Source organism: Saccopteryx bilineata, chromosome 6 (assembly GCF_036850765.1).
Source record: "Saccopteryx bilineata isolate mSacBil1 chromosome 6, mSacBil1_pri_phased_curated, whole genome shotgun sequence".
NCBI lineage: Eukaryota > Metazoa > Chordata > Mammalia > Chiroptera > Emballonuridae > Saccopteryx > Saccopteryx bilineata.
In genome coordinates, this window is record NC_089495.1 from 111,881,925 (window position 1) to 111,899,835 (window position 17,911).

The 17,911-nt window shown below is 41.2% G+C and overlaps 2 protein-coding genes across 6 annotated transcripts in view; one reads left to right on the top strand and one right to left on the bottom strand.

Moving 5' to 3' along the window:
- LCP1 (lymphocyte cytosolic protein 1) overlaps nucleotides 1-17,911 on the bottom strand; it is an 86,865-nt gene that overhangs the window by 17,108 nt on the left and 51,846 nt on the right. For all 3 annotated transcript variants that reach the window (XM_066235223.1, XM_066235226.1, XM_066235225.1), the window contains 7 exons: nucleotides 17,628-17,757; nucleotides 13,501-13,633; nucleotides 10,492-10,573; nucleotides 8,299-8,464; nucleotides 6,320-6,462; nucleotides 3,444-3,539; nucleotides 765-960 (listed from right to left, as the gene is read on the bottom strand). In XM_066235223.1, the coding sequence (XP_066091320.1) occupies nucleotides 765-960; nucleotides 3,444-3,539; nucleotides 6,320-6,462; nucleotides 8,299-8,464; nucleotides 10,492-10,573; nucleotides 13,501-13,633; nucleotides 17,628-17,757 (946 nt within the window). The remainder of the gene's footprint in view (nucleotides 1-764; nucleotides 961-3,443; nucleotides 3,540-6,319; nucleotides 6,463-8,298; nucleotides 8,465-10,491; nucleotides 10,574-13,500; nucleotides 13,634-17,627; nucleotides 17,758-17,911) is intronic.
- On the top strand, nucleotides 10,374-17,645 carry LOC136308077 (uncharacterized). 3 transcript variants are annotated; one of them, XM_066235228.1, is made up of 5 exons: nucleotides 10,374-10,507; nucleotides 14,322-14,455; nucleotides 15,727-15,869; nucleotides 16,173-16,325; nucleotides 17,570-17,645. In XM_066235228.1, exons 1-5 carry the CDS (start codon nucleotides 10,496-10,498, stop codon nucleotides 17,629-17,631), a joined length of 504 nt encoding a protein of 167 aa, XP_066091325.1. In that variant the 5' UTR covers nucleotides 10,374-10,495; the 3' UTR covers nucleotides 17,632-17,645. The 3 variants fall into 3 exon arrangements, 2 of the variants coding, with proteins under 2 accessions (XP_066091325.1, XP_066091324.1); XM_066235227.1 differs by lacking the exon at nucleotides 17,570-17,645 and having other exon boundaries at nucleotides 16,173-16,622; XR_010726043.1 differs by lacking the exons at nucleotides 15,727-15,869; nucleotides 17,570-17,645 and having other exon boundaries at nucleotides 16,173-16,622.

Sequence of the window (17,911 nt, forward strand, 5' to 3'; positions counted from 1 at the left end):
AATTGTAGCAGTGCTGAAATATGAATTAATTTTGCATTTCCAGGTATAGTAAAGCATTACAGAAAAAGGATCAACCAATACTTTAAATCTGGACATCCTTTCTTTGGTTATATCCATTTAATATTAACTTCATTTTGATTTTCCTGTCTCAGTATTGAGACTAATGCATGATGGGAAAAAAAAAGTAAATAGCTCCGGCACTTTTACCCATTAGAAACTGATAAAGCTATATGCTTTTGTTCAATCTTAGGGCATTAACTCCCAATTGCACACAATTGTCAGGGATTCTGCCTCAAACTATGATTGTGTGCCTCCTGTTACCTAAGTCAGAGAAACTAAACAAAAACAAAAACAAAAACCTCTGCAAGCGTGTCCTACACGAGATAGATACCATTTTAGATGATGAGTATCTGCAATTTCTTGCCTCTAGGAATTAATACTCAGTCCATTAAATACATAAACTAGATTTTTGGAAGTTAGGATTTATTTCATTTGACAATTAAATTCATTGCTTTCCTAAAACAATTCTGATCCTGGATGAAGCCTATATTATGGATGTGATATAATAATGTTGGCTATTCTTGTTTGGCTATTATTGACTTAATAAATCTACTTTATTCGGTTTGTTACGTATCAGAGAATTGGTGACCTGGTTGTAAATCTTCCCTGACATGTGAGGGGTTTATAGTCACTCAGAAGGTGATGTTGAATTGCCTGGATTTGTGAATGTTTTTCTCAACTCTTACTCAACTGGCTTCCTTTACCTTCAAGAGCCCCCCAGTCGATGTCCTGGTTCTCTGGTTTGTGCAGCGCAGGATATCTGTTAAAGAGGTTGGCAATGAAGGCCAAGTTCAACTTGGGGTTCCCTCGGACGACATCTGTGGCTGTGACAAACTGCCTGCAGCCCAGCCTCTCTGCCTGCTGCAACATGCATTCTGCCCTCTGGATCTCATCTTTTTCCTGCAATAAAAGAGGATGTGTCAAAGTTGGGCCAAGGCTCTCCATGCACAAAGTAGATATGGAGAACAAAAAATAAAAATAAAAATGGAAGTTTAACCTTGGATACACACTTAATAACTGCGTATTACTACTTACAGTCTTCTGAACCCAAATCAGAAAGTCTCAAAAAAAGGAATCTCAGAAGTAAAGTAATTGGGGTCTCACATTTCTACACAGAACTATTTCAGATGCATGGTTGGCTGTCTCATTTTTAAAAATATTCAGGAGATTCTACAATTTATTAAGTGGATCTTAATTATTGTACTTTCAACCATTAAACTTACTTTTTATTATTTCTTGAATAGACCATGAGATTTTTAATCTACAAAAAATGTTTATTTATTAAGTAATAATTATATTCCTATTTTTTTATTTAGACAATTAAATTTAACAGAATACATAGAATTTCGAAAAAACATCTCCACATCATTTGGACAGTCGATTATGCTGTATACCCATCACCCAAAGTCAAATCATCTTCTGTCACACCTATAATTTGTTTTTCTTTAAGCCCCTCCCCTCCCCCCCTTCTCCACCCTTCCCTTCTCCCTGGTAACCACTGCACTTTTGTCTATGACAGGTAATAACAAGTGCTGGAGAAGCTGTGGAGAAAAAAGAACCCTCATTCACTGTTGGTGGGAATGTAAATTAGTACAACGGAAGAAAGTATGGTGGTTTCCCAAAAAATTAAGAATTTAGAACTACCATATGACCCAGCAATTCCTCTACTGGGTATATACCCCCAAAGCTAAAAAATATGGGTATGAGAAAAACACAAGTACCCCCATGTTCATCGCAGCATTGTTCACGATGGCCAAGACATGGAAACAGCCAAAATGCCCTTCAATAGAGGATTGGATAAAGAAGAAGTGGCACATATATACTATGGAATACTACTCAGCCATAAGAAATGATGACATAGGATCTTTTACAACAACATGGATAGACCTTGACAACGTTAAAGAGTGAAATAAGTAAATCAGAAAAAGCTAAGAACTATATGATTCCATACATAGGTGGGACACAAAATTGAGACTCATGGTTATATTCTTATTTTCCATTCATCAAAGATATTTATATCTGCCACTAAGAACTTCTCATTTAACAACCACATTTCCCACATTGAGTTGGTATACTTGCAACTTAACAAAATAAATGTGATGAGTTATTTAAGCTATATATCGTCATTAATAAATAGTATATATAATATCAATTTGACTCTTGCACCTTGCAATTTGGCTTTTGAGAACAACTTACTGAACATATTAAAAGTCTATTTAAATAGTTCTAGAGAATCTTCTATCATTTGTAAGCAGACTATTATTAGAAGACTCTTGTTAAATTATGGTCCACTGTCCTTAAAGCTCTTAACAGCCTATGAAAACACCAATTTTCAGAAAACAAAACTTTAATCTGGAATCATTTTTTAATATGATGCTTTTCTAGTTAACACTGTACATTACACACTTCATGAGCTTTACTTCCTATTCAGAATGAGTTTTTTAACATTAATTCACGGGATTTAACTCCAATGATATTAAATGAGGCACAACAATGCATAAGGCGACTTCTTAAGATTAATATTAAAGTAGTGGCAAAACTGAAGCATTAACATTCAGACCTATGTTGTGCCTACTATTTTTAAGAACCCTCAAATCAGACATTTCTAAGAAGTACACGAGCCTGTCATTTTTACCCATTGTCTTCAGTAATGTAGTCAGGCAGGGCTGTGGCTGGGTGGATTTTTGAGTCATCCTGGGTTTAAATTCCTGCTGTACCTTACACTGGCTCTGTGGCCATGAGATGATTATTAACTTCTCTGACCTTCAGTTTTGTCAACTATAAAGTGGTTTAACATCTACTGTAGTGATGTTTTTACAAGGATTAGAGGCTGTTGTACAAAATGCTTCACATAATACCTGGCACATTGAAGGAACTCAACAGGTAGGGATTCCTCCTTTTATTATTTCTAGAGAAAGAAATCCCCAGCCTTGGATCAAATAACTTTTAATAATCAGTCATATGATCTTGGATATATTATTTAACCTTTCTGAGTCTCAGTTTTTTCCATCACTAAAGTGAAAATTTATTTATTTGTAGAAATATTCCATCTATTCCCAGAATAATGAACAGGTACCTAGAAATGGAAATAAGGAAACTTCATGGTGTGCAGAGCCTATTAAATGATGGGACATACACAGAAGTGCCTAGCCTGGTATACGGCATCTAATCGTACTGGTTTCTTTCTTTCCTTAATAGTTATTTCCAGATTAAACTTCCCACAGTTATTAACTAATACTGTTAACAGTTTTTAATAGCTCTAATAAGGCTTTAAGCAAATGTGTCCACTCGTGGAACCCCGGAGTCAGGGTCACACAGGTCAACGGAGCTGCCAGCGCAGAGTCAGTCTGTGTTCTCCAACACGGGAGGGGGCACGGCCTTACCCTCAGTCCCGACATGTCAATAACAACGGCAGGAATGCCCTCTTCATCTCCTTTAGGGGCCACCTGTTCCAGCAGGTGGTAATAAGCTTTTGAGTCCTGTGAGAAATTAAGAAATTACAATTTCAAATTACATAATTAGCAGAATCGTTTCCCCAAAGCAAATATTTTTCATTTCTTATTTGATCATCATTCAAGAATACAACTTTATTAACAAAGTTGGAAATGTTCACCGATTTGGATTTTCTATTTGCCTGTTTATATACTATATTTGAGGGTTTTTTGTTTTTACAATAAGTGTAACAATTAAAAAATACAGAACATATACAAAGGGCAGCCCAAAGATGTAAATACTATGCTTTTGTTCTTAGGGGAGAAATAAAATTTATTAACATGTGTTAAATTGTACATAAGAAAAGTATATATACCTTTACATTGCTGTAGAAGTCAGTCAGCTAACGTTTAAAGCAGAGTTTAAAAATACATTTAAATAGATAATCAGCAAAAGAAAAAGTATTTTAAATGAGCAGCCTTTATGTAAAAAGAAAGATATTAAAATGACAAGTTTATTTCATGTTTATCTAGAAGCTAGAAAAAGTAGTTTAGTTATAGCAGATCGGATATAGATATTGAAGTCCTATGTTTTCCTAGATTCTGGAAATATGCTTATTGACATAAAGAATTCTTGGAATGGTAGTCTTTTTCATTTTTTTATTTTTGTGACAGAGAGTCAGAGAAAGGGACTGATAGGGACAGACAGGAAGGGAGAGAGATGAGAAGCATCAATTCTTCATTGCAGCACCTTAGTTGTTCATTGATTGCTTTCTCATATGTGCCTCAACTGGGGGCTACAGCAGACCGGGTGACTCCTTGCTCAAGCCAGCAATCTTGGGCTCAAGCTGGTGATTCTTGCTCAAACCAGATAAGCCTGCGATCAAGCCGGTGACCTCGAGTTTTGAACCTGGGTCCTCTGCGTCCCAGCCTGATGCTGTATCCATTGCGCCACCGCCCAGTCAAGCTTGGAATGTTAGTCTTACGATTATAAATGTATTCTCATTTAATGACAGCATGCAGATTTTCTTTCTGCCTTCCTCTACTCTCAGTTTTTATTGTAGCTATTTTGAAGCAAGTGAAACTTCCACGCAGGTGTTAGGCACACGTAAAAACTGCCTACCACATGTGAGTGACATCTGTTTAGCCTTGCGAAGAGTCACTTCATTTCCATCAGATCCTAAGGAAACTTTGTCCCTCACTCTAGTGGGAACATTCTCCCCACCTTTGCTGACTTGATGTGATTTTAGAGCACATCAGGGTTGCCTGCTGCTCAGACATACATGCCACATGGTTGGGATGCAGCTGCCCCATAAGAATAGGCACAACCACTATGTAAGTGCTGTGTGCCAGCTCCCGTCTCATACAGACACTTCCTAAGTCCAAGATGGTTATTATTTGGAAGAACACAGATTCTCAGTGTTGGGAAATCAGGTAAATTTATGTCTTAGATCAAACAGCCTAATTTTGGCTGAAAAGCTTGAAAACTTTGGCTGAAACGATTGCAGAGTAACCGTTGAGCACCAAGGAAGACAATGGTCTCCAGCTCCCGTTAAATCCCAGGCTGGTGGTGGTGCTAGGCGAGTGTTACTAACCAATGGAGGGAGTGCAGCGGAAACAGTGAACCTGCATTATTACCTTAGGTCCTAAGAAATGGGGGACTTTACATTCTAGAAGTTCAGTCACATGCCTGACCAACGCTGAGTTCTAAAAGCCCGGAGTCCACAGCTGGAGAAGCTATTACTTAAAGAATTATCAGCCTGTGTTGATTCCTGATGAGTCACGTGACCTTTCCTCTGTCTCTCTTTGGAGAAAATGTCTTTAAGTTTTGAGGAGGTGGAGACCAAAATGTTTTTTGTATGCTGCGTTCAGCGTTTCACACCATTTGCTCCTGGGGACTGCCTTCTGATGTTCCTTACTGCTCCTTGAGTTCTTTCTATCTTGGTCCATCTGCCATCAAAGTCAGCAGCCTTTCCCTTCATCTTGACCTTCACAAAACTGAAAACCACAGTGCCTGCTTTCCTTGGCCTGGACCCACTTGCATCTCTGTTGCTGGACTGATTGTGTCTTCTGCAGGCTCTGGGGTAAATTCTCACTGCAGGCAGTTTCCAGAATCATGATCTTTTAAAAGTCACTCAGGTTTGTACAAAAGAAAACCTTTCAAGAATTTCACGACTTGCTGTTTTAAAGAGGCAGGACAGGATAGAGGTCAAGCATGTGAACCAGGTAGACCAAGGGCCAGGCTTAAATCCTGACTCTATCCCCAGCTCTGTGAACCTGAACAAGTTACTTAGGAACCCCTGTTTCCTTATCTGTAGAGTGAGAAAATAATAATCCTTATTTCAAAAGTTTGTTGTGAGGACCAATGAGTCAATACATATACAAAGCAGTCAGAACAGTGTCTGGCATGCAGGTACACTCTGTGTGCTGGTATTAATGTAATTAGAAGAGTCCTCGCATAATTTTTTTAAAAGAAAACCCCATCTTAGAGTCTCATTTATAATATCAGAAAGATGTTCCAGCCCTACACACACTTGACAAGCAGTCTTATCTCCTGCCCTTCCGCTACCTTATCCTCGTCCCTCTACTTCCTGATATTAAAACTCCGAGGAAGACCCATCTCCCTTGGCTGCTGTGCAGTTGCTAGGGCTTTGGGCAGACCTGCGTGTGGCACATGAACTTGAGAACAGCAAGCATTCCAAAACAGCATCAGCCACTCTCTAACCCCAGAGAGTCTACACAGACGGACCCACGGTCCTTGTCTTTTCTCCATGAAGGCCCAACTTCCCTTCACTGCTGCGTGGGTCACGTTCCAGCTCCACCCCTACCTTGATGTCAGTACTGAAGTTGCTGATTTTGCTGCAGCTTGCGTTCTCCAGGTGGTAATTAGCCCATCGCAGCAGGAGCTCCTCAGGGGAGAGTTTCATCAAATCCTCTAGGCTCTCCCCTTCTCTCAGAAGAGCAATCAGGGCTGAGGAAGCACACAAGCGAAAGTAAAATGAATGCAGGGGAAATTTGGTAGGACTAGTTATAACTTTCACTGTGCTCTGTTGGAAAGCCAAAGATGGCAATGTCACTTCTCTACAGTAAAGGTACTTATAGTTTTTCCCACGGAATAAATACTTTACTAGTATTTCCTACTGAGAGCTTATTTATTATCCCTATTTTTCAGATGAGAAAGAAAAGGCACCAATGCATCTCAATGCTGTGCCTAAGAATAAAGTGGAAGAGCCAAGGAAATAAGCAAGACTACCGGCTCAGAATGCTCCACTGGGCCTGTCAGACCACATTTCATGAGAAAATAACTTTTTTGCTTTTAAGAGATCAATTTGTAATGATTGTTCTATTGTCTGTTCCCAGAGGTGTTTTATATTTCAAATGCTTACCTGCATAATTATAGCAGCTCCAAAAGTATAATCAACTCTTTCCTCTACATTTCCCAGGTGAATAAATATTTCTTGCTCAGTTAGAAGGTTTAAATTTAGCCAAGGTCATTATTTGCAGATCGATAGTCTTTCACGTGGGTTCTGAGTTCTCTACTTGTTTTTCTTTTTCTTCTTTATATTATGCTTAATATATTGGTTTTATATTACCCCAGGATTTTTTTACTAGTTATTGTGATTTGGACTTTAAAAGTGTATAATAAAATTAATTATATGTGTACTTTATATATATACATAAAGTATAAAGATTAGAATTTGGCTATAGGTTTCATATTGTTAGGATCTGTACCTGAATATCAAAAAGTAACATTGTGTTTTACATGATACTTATCAAGACCTATTACTTCTGTCTTAAAGGACAGTGCTTTAATTATTTAAATGCAGATAGGATGCTCAGAATAAACAGAAAAAAGACTCACAGCTACATTTTTTTGTTTAGTTTAGTTCTGTTTTTTTTTTAAGTGAAAGGAGGGGAGATAGTGAGACAGTCTCCCACATGCACCTGGTCCAGGATCCACCCAGCAACCCCCATCTGGGGCTAATGCTTGAATCAACAGAACTATCCTCAACACCCTGGGCTGAAACTCAAACCAACTGAGCCACTGGCTGTAGGAGGGGAAGAGAGAGAGAGAAGGAGAAGAGAGGTGGGGAGAGAAGCAGATGGTTGCTTTCCTTGTGTGCCCTGACTGGGAATTGAACCCAGGACATCCATATGCCAGTTGATGTCTATCTACTGAGCCAACAGGCCAGGGTCCAGCTGCATATTTAATCGAGAACTCTGAAATTCTAAATGAAATATATATATATATTATTTAGATAATTAAATTTAACAGGGTGATATTGGTCAACTAGAGTACATAGATTTCGAGAAAACATCTCCACATCATTTGGACAGTTGATTATGCTGTATACCCATCACTCAAAGTCAAATCATCCTCCGTCTCTAAATGGAATTTTTTATTATCTTGGTAAGAACTAGACCAAGTTTCCCTTAATCTGTTATCATTGCAGTATATGAATGTGAATCACTTCATAAAATACAAGTTAAAAGTAGTTTTATTTGTAATAAAATGTTTGAAGGCAAAATTAACTGAGACACACTTTTGAGGTTAGAGCTGCCGACAGCTAGACTGAGCTTAGGTTCTAACAATGCATTATTATTAGTCTGTAGCCTTAAAAAGCTTTTGTTTCATTGTTTTTAGAAAATCTGGTCAATGGGGATAGAATCTGTTACATTAATAAAATGAATTCATTATAACTACATTGAGGATTCTGCACTTGACTCTTCTGACATCACCTGTTACATCCCTTAATACATGCAGTAATAAGAAGCAATGCCATTAATAACATTGGAAGCTTCGTACCTTCATTTCTGCTGAGTTCGATGTCAGCAAACAACCCAATTTTGATGACTTGCCACAAAAGCCCCAGGACCAGGTAAGGCTTCCCCTCCTTTAAGTCCTCGGCCCCGATGTTAACCACATGGCAGCCAATGGCTGAGGCAGAGTTCAGAGCCAGGTTCAGATTCTCCTGAGGGAGAAAAGGTATGCAAGGTTTGTTTTTGACTTTGCAAATGCCAAAAGATGATTACTGATTGGCGCAACAACATTTTGCTTCTGGAAAGTTCGCATGTCTAGAGGCACAGTCTTCACTAGATTTTGACACTGAGAAAAACCAGTGAGTAATAAGTTGAAAAGAAAACCCAGTAACCTAGACACAGGGCTTATGCAGTGCCTAGTCAATCAAAGCAAAACCTGAAGTGAAGGGCCGTCCTAGTCAGGATGAACCAAATGAGCCATATATCTTTCCATCTTGCTATGTGACGGAGCCTTCACATTCAACATCTTTATCAGTCAGAAACAAAGGGGCGGCCCTGGCCGGTTGGCTCAGTGGTAGAGCGTCGGCCTGGCGTGCAGAAGTCCCGGGTTCGAGTCCCGGCCAGGGCACACAGGAGAAGCGCCCATCTGCTTCTCCACCCCTTCCCCTCTCCTTCCTCTCTGTCTCTCTCTTCCCCTCCTGCAGCCAAGGCTCCATTGGAGCAGAGATGGCCCGGGCGCTGGGGATGGCTCCTTGGCCTCTGCCCCAAGCACTAGAGTGGCTCTGGTCGCGACAGAGCGACGCCCCGGAGGGGCAGAGCATCGTCCCCTGGTGGGCAGAGCGTCGCCCCTGTTGGGCAGAGCGTCGCCCCTGTTGGGCGTGCCGGGTGGATCCCAGTCGGGCGCATGCGGGAGTCTGTCTGATTGTCTCTCCCCTTTTCCAGCTTCAGAAAAATACAAAAAAAACCCAACAACAACAACAAAAAAAAGAAACAAAGGGGCACCTTTGAGGAGCGGACATATCCTCATTGCCTTGTCACTGGTTATCATTAATAACACAATTATTGATTATCAAGTTTACAAAATAGAGTAAGAAAACAACTTTTTGACTTTCAGACTGAGTATTAAAGGAAAAAATCAAATTCATAAAAAGATAGCATGGTTCTTACTAGGACAATTTGTTGAGTATCCATAATATCTAGAGACCTTGAGTGCATACACAGCTACATGAACACACACCCATGTGTGCATACACACATGTGCACATGTGTATAGGTTATATGTTCTTATCCCTGACAACAATGTATGTAATGTAACTCATCTACAGATGGAATAGGGTTAATGAAACTTTCACAGTCTAGAATCTATATACTATTCTTGGGTACACCAATGAGGATTTATCACAGTCAGAGAACTGTAGAAGTTGGTTTTATGACAAATTAGCGAAACAAACCACTGGCCACCAGTGAATTGGAAAGGTAACTTTGAGAAGAAAAGTGGTTTCTTTGTCCCAGTACCAGTTCTCCTTATGGCCAAGATTACGAGTTAATTTAACATTAAGTGCCTTCATATAAGTTTAATCATCATTGTTCTCTTTGCTTAACAATTTCATTTTGAAAGTACTTAGGGTTGCTTAAATTCAAACAGGTTGTAAGACGTTGTTCCTGATTTAAGAAATGAGACAGGGCTTTGAGCACGAGAATTACAATAATGTTAAAATACTGGAGCATAACACAGAAGCTTACTTACTACTGGTTATTGTCCCAGATCATCAACACACTGAAGACATGAGTACAAGTTATAGTTATCACTCTTATAGCACTGTCAAGGCTATAAGAGCACTTCCTGGTTTTCACCATTCACTTCTTAGAGAGGCTTATTTTTTCAGCTAAAATGTGGATTTGGCATCAGCTCTAAGATCAATTGCTAAAGAAATTTTTAGTTAAAACTTAAGCATGTGAACTGTATTCATAAGTGGCCAAAACAAACAGAGAATCCTCCAATTGCTCACTCCCCACTAACCTTCTCCCACCTCCAATGCCCTGTACCCTGCCCTTGTTACATCAATAAAAGAATAAACAGCATGTGTCCCTCTGTGCCCAACAGTCATGGCAAATCACCAGCCCAAAGCCTGGGGTTTGGGAATGATGTCTGAGCGCCTGAACAAGCCTGACTTAGCAGCTCCGGTGTGCATCCATTCCAAGCAAAGTCATCTTTGAGAGTAGCAGAGTGAAGACATACCTGAATGGTGAAAGGGGTGAGTTTCTTTTTGTTGATTGTTCTTTCATCAATTGTGTCAGGCACTGACAGGTTGATCATTTTACTGAAAGTGAAACAATTCAGTTAAAGAAAGCAAGCTTCTGAATAAAAAGGTCCAGTAACACTGAATTTAAATTCTAGCCAGCCATATCATAAACAAACAAGATGGCAATATAATTTGTGCTATCCCATGTTTAGATATAAAATCAGTTATGCAGTTTTGATGAGACTCAAACTATCTGTGGGAAAGGTTAATATTCCTAAACTCATACTAATATATGAAGCTTGGAAATAAGGACCCTACTTTATTTACTTACCTGGTTTCTGGAATTCCTGGGTAGATGGACAAGCAAATCCTCCATGAGTACTTTACTTTCCCAGTCAAAAAATATTGTCCCACTAAATAAAAGATTATTATATGCTTCTGAGCTTATGAAATGTCTAAATTTTTATTTGACCCTGGTCAAATTCTATACCTCTAATTAATTACATGATAAAGTGTTTTATATGTTTCTGTAGTCCTTATTCTCTCAGCACTTTAGAAATTTCACCCACTAAAGTATCTACTACATATATCAGACATCCAAAGAAGCAGGACTGTTTATGAAAAACAAATTCTACCCAAGTTAGAATTGGTTTAATCTTCAATGAAGCATAAAGAATAAATTTCCTTAGATCGTCTCCTTCTTATTTGAAGAAAGGGAATTGGAAAAAATACAAAGAATCAACAACAAAATCAAAGAATATCAAACTTGACTGTGACTATTTCTTTTTTTAATGAGAAAAGACATCAGCATTAACAATATCTCCTAACAATTTTTAAGCAACTGCCTTTTTTGTGGTTGTTGTTTAAAGATGCATTTCTGCAATGTTATCATGTGTATATACATATATTTAAATAAAAGGTATTTTATTGCAAATAGGCAAAACAAACTCCTAAGTCATCATTTGCAAAATAAGAAACTGGCACTATTAGCTCTGGGAGATAGTGGGGCAGAGAGGTGAGGTGACTTCAGAAAGTGTAAGATATCCCTGCCATTGAAAAGTAGCTGGATATAAAAAGTTATGTAAAAGTACAAAGCAAGGACATTATAATGTCTTCCAAGGTATTACAAATAATATGAGTATTAAGAATGTAGTTAAGGGAAAAAAAACCACTGGAGGTTGGGACAGACCAGGAAATTACAGCATAAATGGATTTGTACAGGAGGAGAAGATAAGGAAGGAAATTATTTATTTATTTATTTATTTATATTTTTCTGAAGCTGGAAACGGGGAGAGACAGTCAGACAGACTCCCGCATGCGCCCGACCGGGATCCACCCGGCACACCCACCATGGGGCGATGCTCTGCCCCTCCGGGGCGTCGCTCTGCCAGGACCAGAGCCACTCTAGCGCCTGGGGCAGAGGCCAAGGAGCCATCCCCAGCGCCCGGGCCATCTTTGCTCCAATGGAGCCTTGGCTGCAGGAGGGGAAGAGAGAGACAGAAAGGAAGGGGGGGGGGTGGAGAAGCAAATGGGCGCTTCTCCTATGTGCCCTGGCCGGGAATCTAACCCAGGTCCCCCGCATGCCAGGCCGATTTCCTACCACTGAGCCAACCAGCCAGGGCTATTTATTTTTTTAATTCAGTGAGAGGAGGGGAGGCAAAGAGACAGATTTATGCATGTGCTTTGACCAGGATCCACCTGGCAAGCCCACTAGAGGGCGATGCTCTGCCTATCTGGGCATTGCTCTGTTGCTCAGCAACCAAGCTCTTTTTAGTGACTGAGGCTATGGAGCTATCCTCAGCACCTGGGGCCAGTTTGCTCCAATTGAGCCATGGCTGCAGGAGGGAAAGACAGAAAGAGAGAGAAAAAGAGAGAAGCAAGAAGGGGAGGGATGGAGAAGCAGATAGGCACTTCTCCTGTGTGCCCCAACTGGGAACTGAACCCAGGATGTCCACATGCTGGGCAACGCTCTACCACTGAGCCAATCTGCCACAGCTGGCATTCTTTAGAAAAATAAAAATAAAAGACAAAGCCACAGCTGTAAGTTATAAGCAGGGTGTGCATGGGGAAGAGTCAGTATGCTGGATGTCATATAAGAAGCCATTCACTCAGTACTATAGAGTAGGTTCTTGAGTCAGGGGTCCTGCTTGGGAGACAAACTAGAAAAAGTTTGATAGAAGGCCATGGGTTGGGTTGGGTGCCAATCAGGACTTGATCCTGTAGACTAGGTTATTTATTTATTTATTTATTTATTTATTTATTTATTTATTTTAACAGTTGAACCTTTAAAAAATGACTTCTAATCAATAAAATACAAAAAGCAGAATTGCTCCAGACAGAGAAGAGACAGAGAAGAGAAAAGTGGCTGAATATCTTACCCACCCATCCCTCCTTTCAACTCCTGGGCTTACCTGAGATCAGGCATTTCAAGCCCCCTCTCTAACACCATGTTGTGTAATGACAGAAAAGCTCCTGAAGCAAAGCTACAGAGGCATTTTCAAAGACACCTCTGTGAATCACTCAGCTGTGCTTTAAGGCCTCCCATTGAAAGAGTGCATTCCTTCTTCTCAGATGCCCTCAGTTGTGTATTTGTGTGTACTGCTTACAACCCTCTCTGCATCAGGACTTTCATTGGATTACTCCAGTTATCATGCTGCTCTTATTAATTCTGTCCATTCTCTTGTAGCCATGCTCTAACCAAGTGGCACATATTCCAAAACTAATTGCTTTTGACCTTGTATTACTATATCTCCTCCATGTTTATTTTTGTCACTATACTGTGCATTCCTCTCTTCCACCCAAGAAATAGTAGTTTTACATTCCTTGTTCCAGGTTGCTCTTGAAATCAGTTTCTTCTCCTGGACCTGCCAAGTAAATGTCTGGAAAAGCATTTCAGGTCCAGCTGATTACTAACGGAAGTTGGCCTATGATAAATACAATTAACTGTTGGTGTTCCAGAAAGTTCTAGGGAAGCCTTTGAAAACCAAGAAGGAAGTGTTATTTACCAAAGGACAATGCCATCTCCAACAGCATTGAAGAGATCGTCCGTGTTTGGATTCATTGGGATGACATGCCGACAGTCAGGGTCATTTTCCAGGGCTTTGTTTATCCAGTTAACAAAGGCATATTTTTCTTCCTCTGCAAGCAAATGACTAAAATGACTTATTTGCAAAGTAAAAATCTGATATAGACAAAATTATATATGTGAATTTTAGATTCTCACTCCCAGGAGAGACATTGGAAGGTTATCTCTTTCATCAGCTGATCATCTTATATTTATTGACATTTAAAAATCTCAGATGACTTGGGATATAGGCACAGAATCTCTGTTCATTCTAAGTCAGAAAACATACAGCAAGCAGATTTAGAAGCTATATATATATGTATACAGATGCAAATATTTTATATTTAGAAGCAAATATATAGCACTATTTTATGTATAGGTAAACAGATATATAATAAATACATTTTCTTTATACTTATATATAATTTAAATAGAAAACATAGTGTTGATGGACAATGGGGAAGGTCACATGAGAAACCAGACCTGGGAACTTTGGCTAGAACCGCCCACATCCATGTGCGCCAAAAGAAACTTCCCAGGAGTCCTTGGGAAAAGAGTGACCATCAGCCAGTGAGATTTTGCCACATCATATTAGCTCGACCACCCTAGAGACCCTTTAAATATCTCCCACGCAGTATCATCTGTGCGACTTCCCTGGCCCATGTCCCCTGGACCAGGGAACATCATCCAGGAAGCACTCTATACTCAAAAAAGCTTTTGCTTATCCACACTTCATGGCTACGCCCCTTCTTTCTTCCTCAGTGGGGAAAAATACCTTACATTTGGTGCCGAAACCTGGGAGGAGTTAGAAAGTCCACAAGGACAGCTCCTCTCTCCTTCCCCTCCAAGAAAGAACCAGGATCTCTGACCTTCCACCCACTTCGGCACACGGTGCGGTAAGCCCCCTGCCTCCAGCCTTCCTCTCACTTCTTTCCACCGAGACTCCCTGTCCGAAATCGCAACTGCGTCAGGGACCTCTTTTCCGTTCCAAGTGCATGTGTGCCCATGGAGACATCTTGGTCATTCTCACTTTACTTAACCATCAGGTGGCCAAATATTGAGTTGTGGGACGCCAATTCTCAACTCTGACCACTCCAAGAACTGAGGGTGGCCATAGAGGCACAGGAATCTAAACATAATCCAGAAACACTCCTGGAGTTGCCTTATCCGAAATCTCTCCCTCCCTAAAGAAGAAGAAACTGTTCTTCTTCTCTGCTGTGGCCAGGCCACAGAACCCACTGGATAATTGAATCAGGTAGCCTCCTGAAGGGACTTTCGGTTTTAACACCCTCACCAATTTAACTTTGCCAAAAGAACTGGGAACTGGTTGGAGATCCCTTACATTCAGGGTTCCTAGTTTCCTAATCTCTGTGCTGCCTGCTACACAGCACAGGCCCTTTTTGGCCAAAGAAACCTCAACTAAACCCTCCACTCCTGATCTTTCCTCCTTCACCTAACCCCCAAATCTCTCCCCCTCCTGTCTGACCCCCCGGGGCGCCCCTCTCTCCGGACCCCTCTCTGGTCCCTCTGTGGACCTCTTCCACTCAGGTCTCTTCCCTCCAAGCACACCCCCTCCCTTCGCCAGATCCTGTTTCTTATTCAACTGCAAATACCAGTCTCTCTTTCTTCTCCCCTGCCGGCCAGGGGCCCCTCCCTTCTCCACTGTGTTCTTAAGCCCCTTCTCCATCAGGCCATTCTCCACCTACCATTGACCCTCATGCTGGTTTGCACTGACCCCACAGCCCAACCTGATGCAGAAAGGCCTGGCCCTGTCCTGCCTCTGGCTCTGGCATTTCTGGCTGGATCTGGGTGCCAGGCTCCCTAGGAGCTCCCCTCCTCTTATTCTCAATCCCAGACCCCTACCCAAGACCTGTGAACATGGCATTTAAAGTTTTTAATGGTCATGACTAGTAGAAAAAGGCCGAGCGTACTCGCCAGGCCAACATGCGCAGAAGGTAACTCTCCAAACCCAGGCTCTTGTGGCAGCCCTGAGGCCGGCAGAGCAACAGGGGCAAGGCACAGGAGGTGCCCGACCCAACTCTGGGCCGCAAAGAATAACCCCACGAGGAGCTTGCTTTAAATGTGGCAAGCTGGCTGCCCACTGAGCCCTGCCCTAACTGCAAGCAGCCCAGTCACTGGTGGAGTGATTGCCCCCTTTGGGCAACAGGCTCATCCTCAGTGCCTCTATGTGGCGGACAAGCCACCCAAATGGGAGGCCAGGCCAGCCAGGCAAGCCCACCACTCGAACTCTTAAGCCTCATGGACAACTGACATGGCCTGATATTGGCCATCATCCTCACCAAACCACAGGTAATGCTGCCGGTAGCAGGTAAGTTCATCTCATTTCTTGTGGACATGGGGGCTACCTTCTCTGTTTTGCCATCACACTCTGGACCTCTAGTTCCCTCACAAGTCTCGGTTATGGGGATGGATGGGACCCCTTCTTTTCCCCTTTGTATGCCACTCCTGACAGGCAGTTTTGCCTCAAGCTTGCCCCAATGCAGGACCGCTGGCAGTCAGAACCACTGGGTCCTCCCCATCTCCAGCTCACCAAAAGGCTGGATCCTGAAGATCCTCCTATTGCTCATCCCCCCTTTTTTTTAATCCTTACAGGACCACATCTGCGAAATTCATTGAGTCACAGTCAAACAGATGTTCCTCCCGACTCCCCTCAAAGCCACCACCTTCTGATCTCCCTTCCCCACGATGCCCCTAACCAGCAGGAAGTAGCCAGACGAATAGCAGTGCCCCTATTTAATACAAAAGGTCAGAATGTAAGGTCGGTGGACAATGGGGAAGGTCACGTGAGAAACCAGACCCGGGAACTTTGGCTGGAACCGCCCACACCCGTGCGCGCCAAAAGAAACTTCCCAGGAGTCCTTGGGAAAAGAGCGACTGTCTGTCAGCTAGTGAGATTTTGCCACGTCATATTAGGGTCTTGACCACCCTACAGACCCTTTAAATATCCCCCACGTGGTTTTATCTGTGTGACTTCCCTGGCCCATGTCTCCCAGACCAGGGAACATCGTCCGGGAAGCGCTCTGTACTCAATAAAGCTTTTGATTATCCACACTTTCCTTCTTCCTCAGTGGGAAAAAATATCTTACAGAAACATGGTCTAGTTCTTACAGAAAATACTCGGGGTTCTGCCTTTAGCTCTGCCGATTTAAATGTGAGATGATCAAAGACAATCCTTGTAATATCTCTGAATTTTTTTATAATGAAATTGCAATGGAAATCATTTATGTTATCCTTCTTTCTTATCAGTAAACCTGCCAGAGGTCAATTTTAGAAATTTTCATAAAACCATGAGTTATACCCAACATAGTGTTTCTCAGTTTGCGTTTCATTGAAAACAATAGTGTCCCTGGGAAGAATTCTGAGTCACAAAAGTGTTGAGAAGCGCTGCATAGCATATCACTGACTTGAAGTTTCACACTGTGCATTTATATAGCAAAGGGCTGTGAAAACTTCTGTATTTCAAAATAAAAAGCTAAACAGACAGTACTTAACCATGAATTTATCTTTAGGAGCCACAAATGAGTTGAGGAACTCGGTTTGGGGGTTGTTGGATTACTGGACTGTTTGGGCTACTAGAAGTTTCCATTAAGACCACTGGTTGGCAGCTTCCAGAATTTTCAGAATAAGTATACAACTTTCTACCAAATCAATGAAAGCACAGTTTTGGCTCACTCAGCAGGCATTAAGAATAACCATGAAGTTTGAAGGTAGAAGCCTAAGTAGTTAATTTTGTCCAAATACTTGCAAAAGAATTTTGGCAGCCTTTAATGTATTTTTCAAATACTGATAAGATTACTTAGTATTTATTGTCCCTACTTAGAGCTAAAACTTCTGGCTTTCTTATGCACAGGAAAACAGGAAGCAGTTGATAAACTCATCTTAACTTCTGTCTTTCTTTGCATCCCTTAAGATTGAACATTGAGTCTAGAATCTGTAATTCCAAAGACATAGACCCTTTCTTCATGGTTCCCTTTTTTCTCTGCCCTCAGGTCTCTCCTCACCCCAAAACCCTCTCTACCTCATCCCACACCTGTTAGTACAACTTACCTGAATAGGAGTGCTGAGTGCCAACGCTAGACTGCTCCGAGGTACCACCGATTGCACAAATCCCTTCTTTTTTATTGATTGCTTTTCTAAATGTCTTGGCAACATCTGTGCTTTTTAGACCATGAAAAACCTGCAAAAATATAATGTATCATTAGAAAACCCAATGTGTGATTAAGAAAACCACAAAGAATATGTAATGTTGAAGCAAGGAGAGTGGAAATGCATTTCTGGATATTTTTTTAATTAAAGTTCCAAGTTTCAAATGTGATCTCTGTGTATTCTGC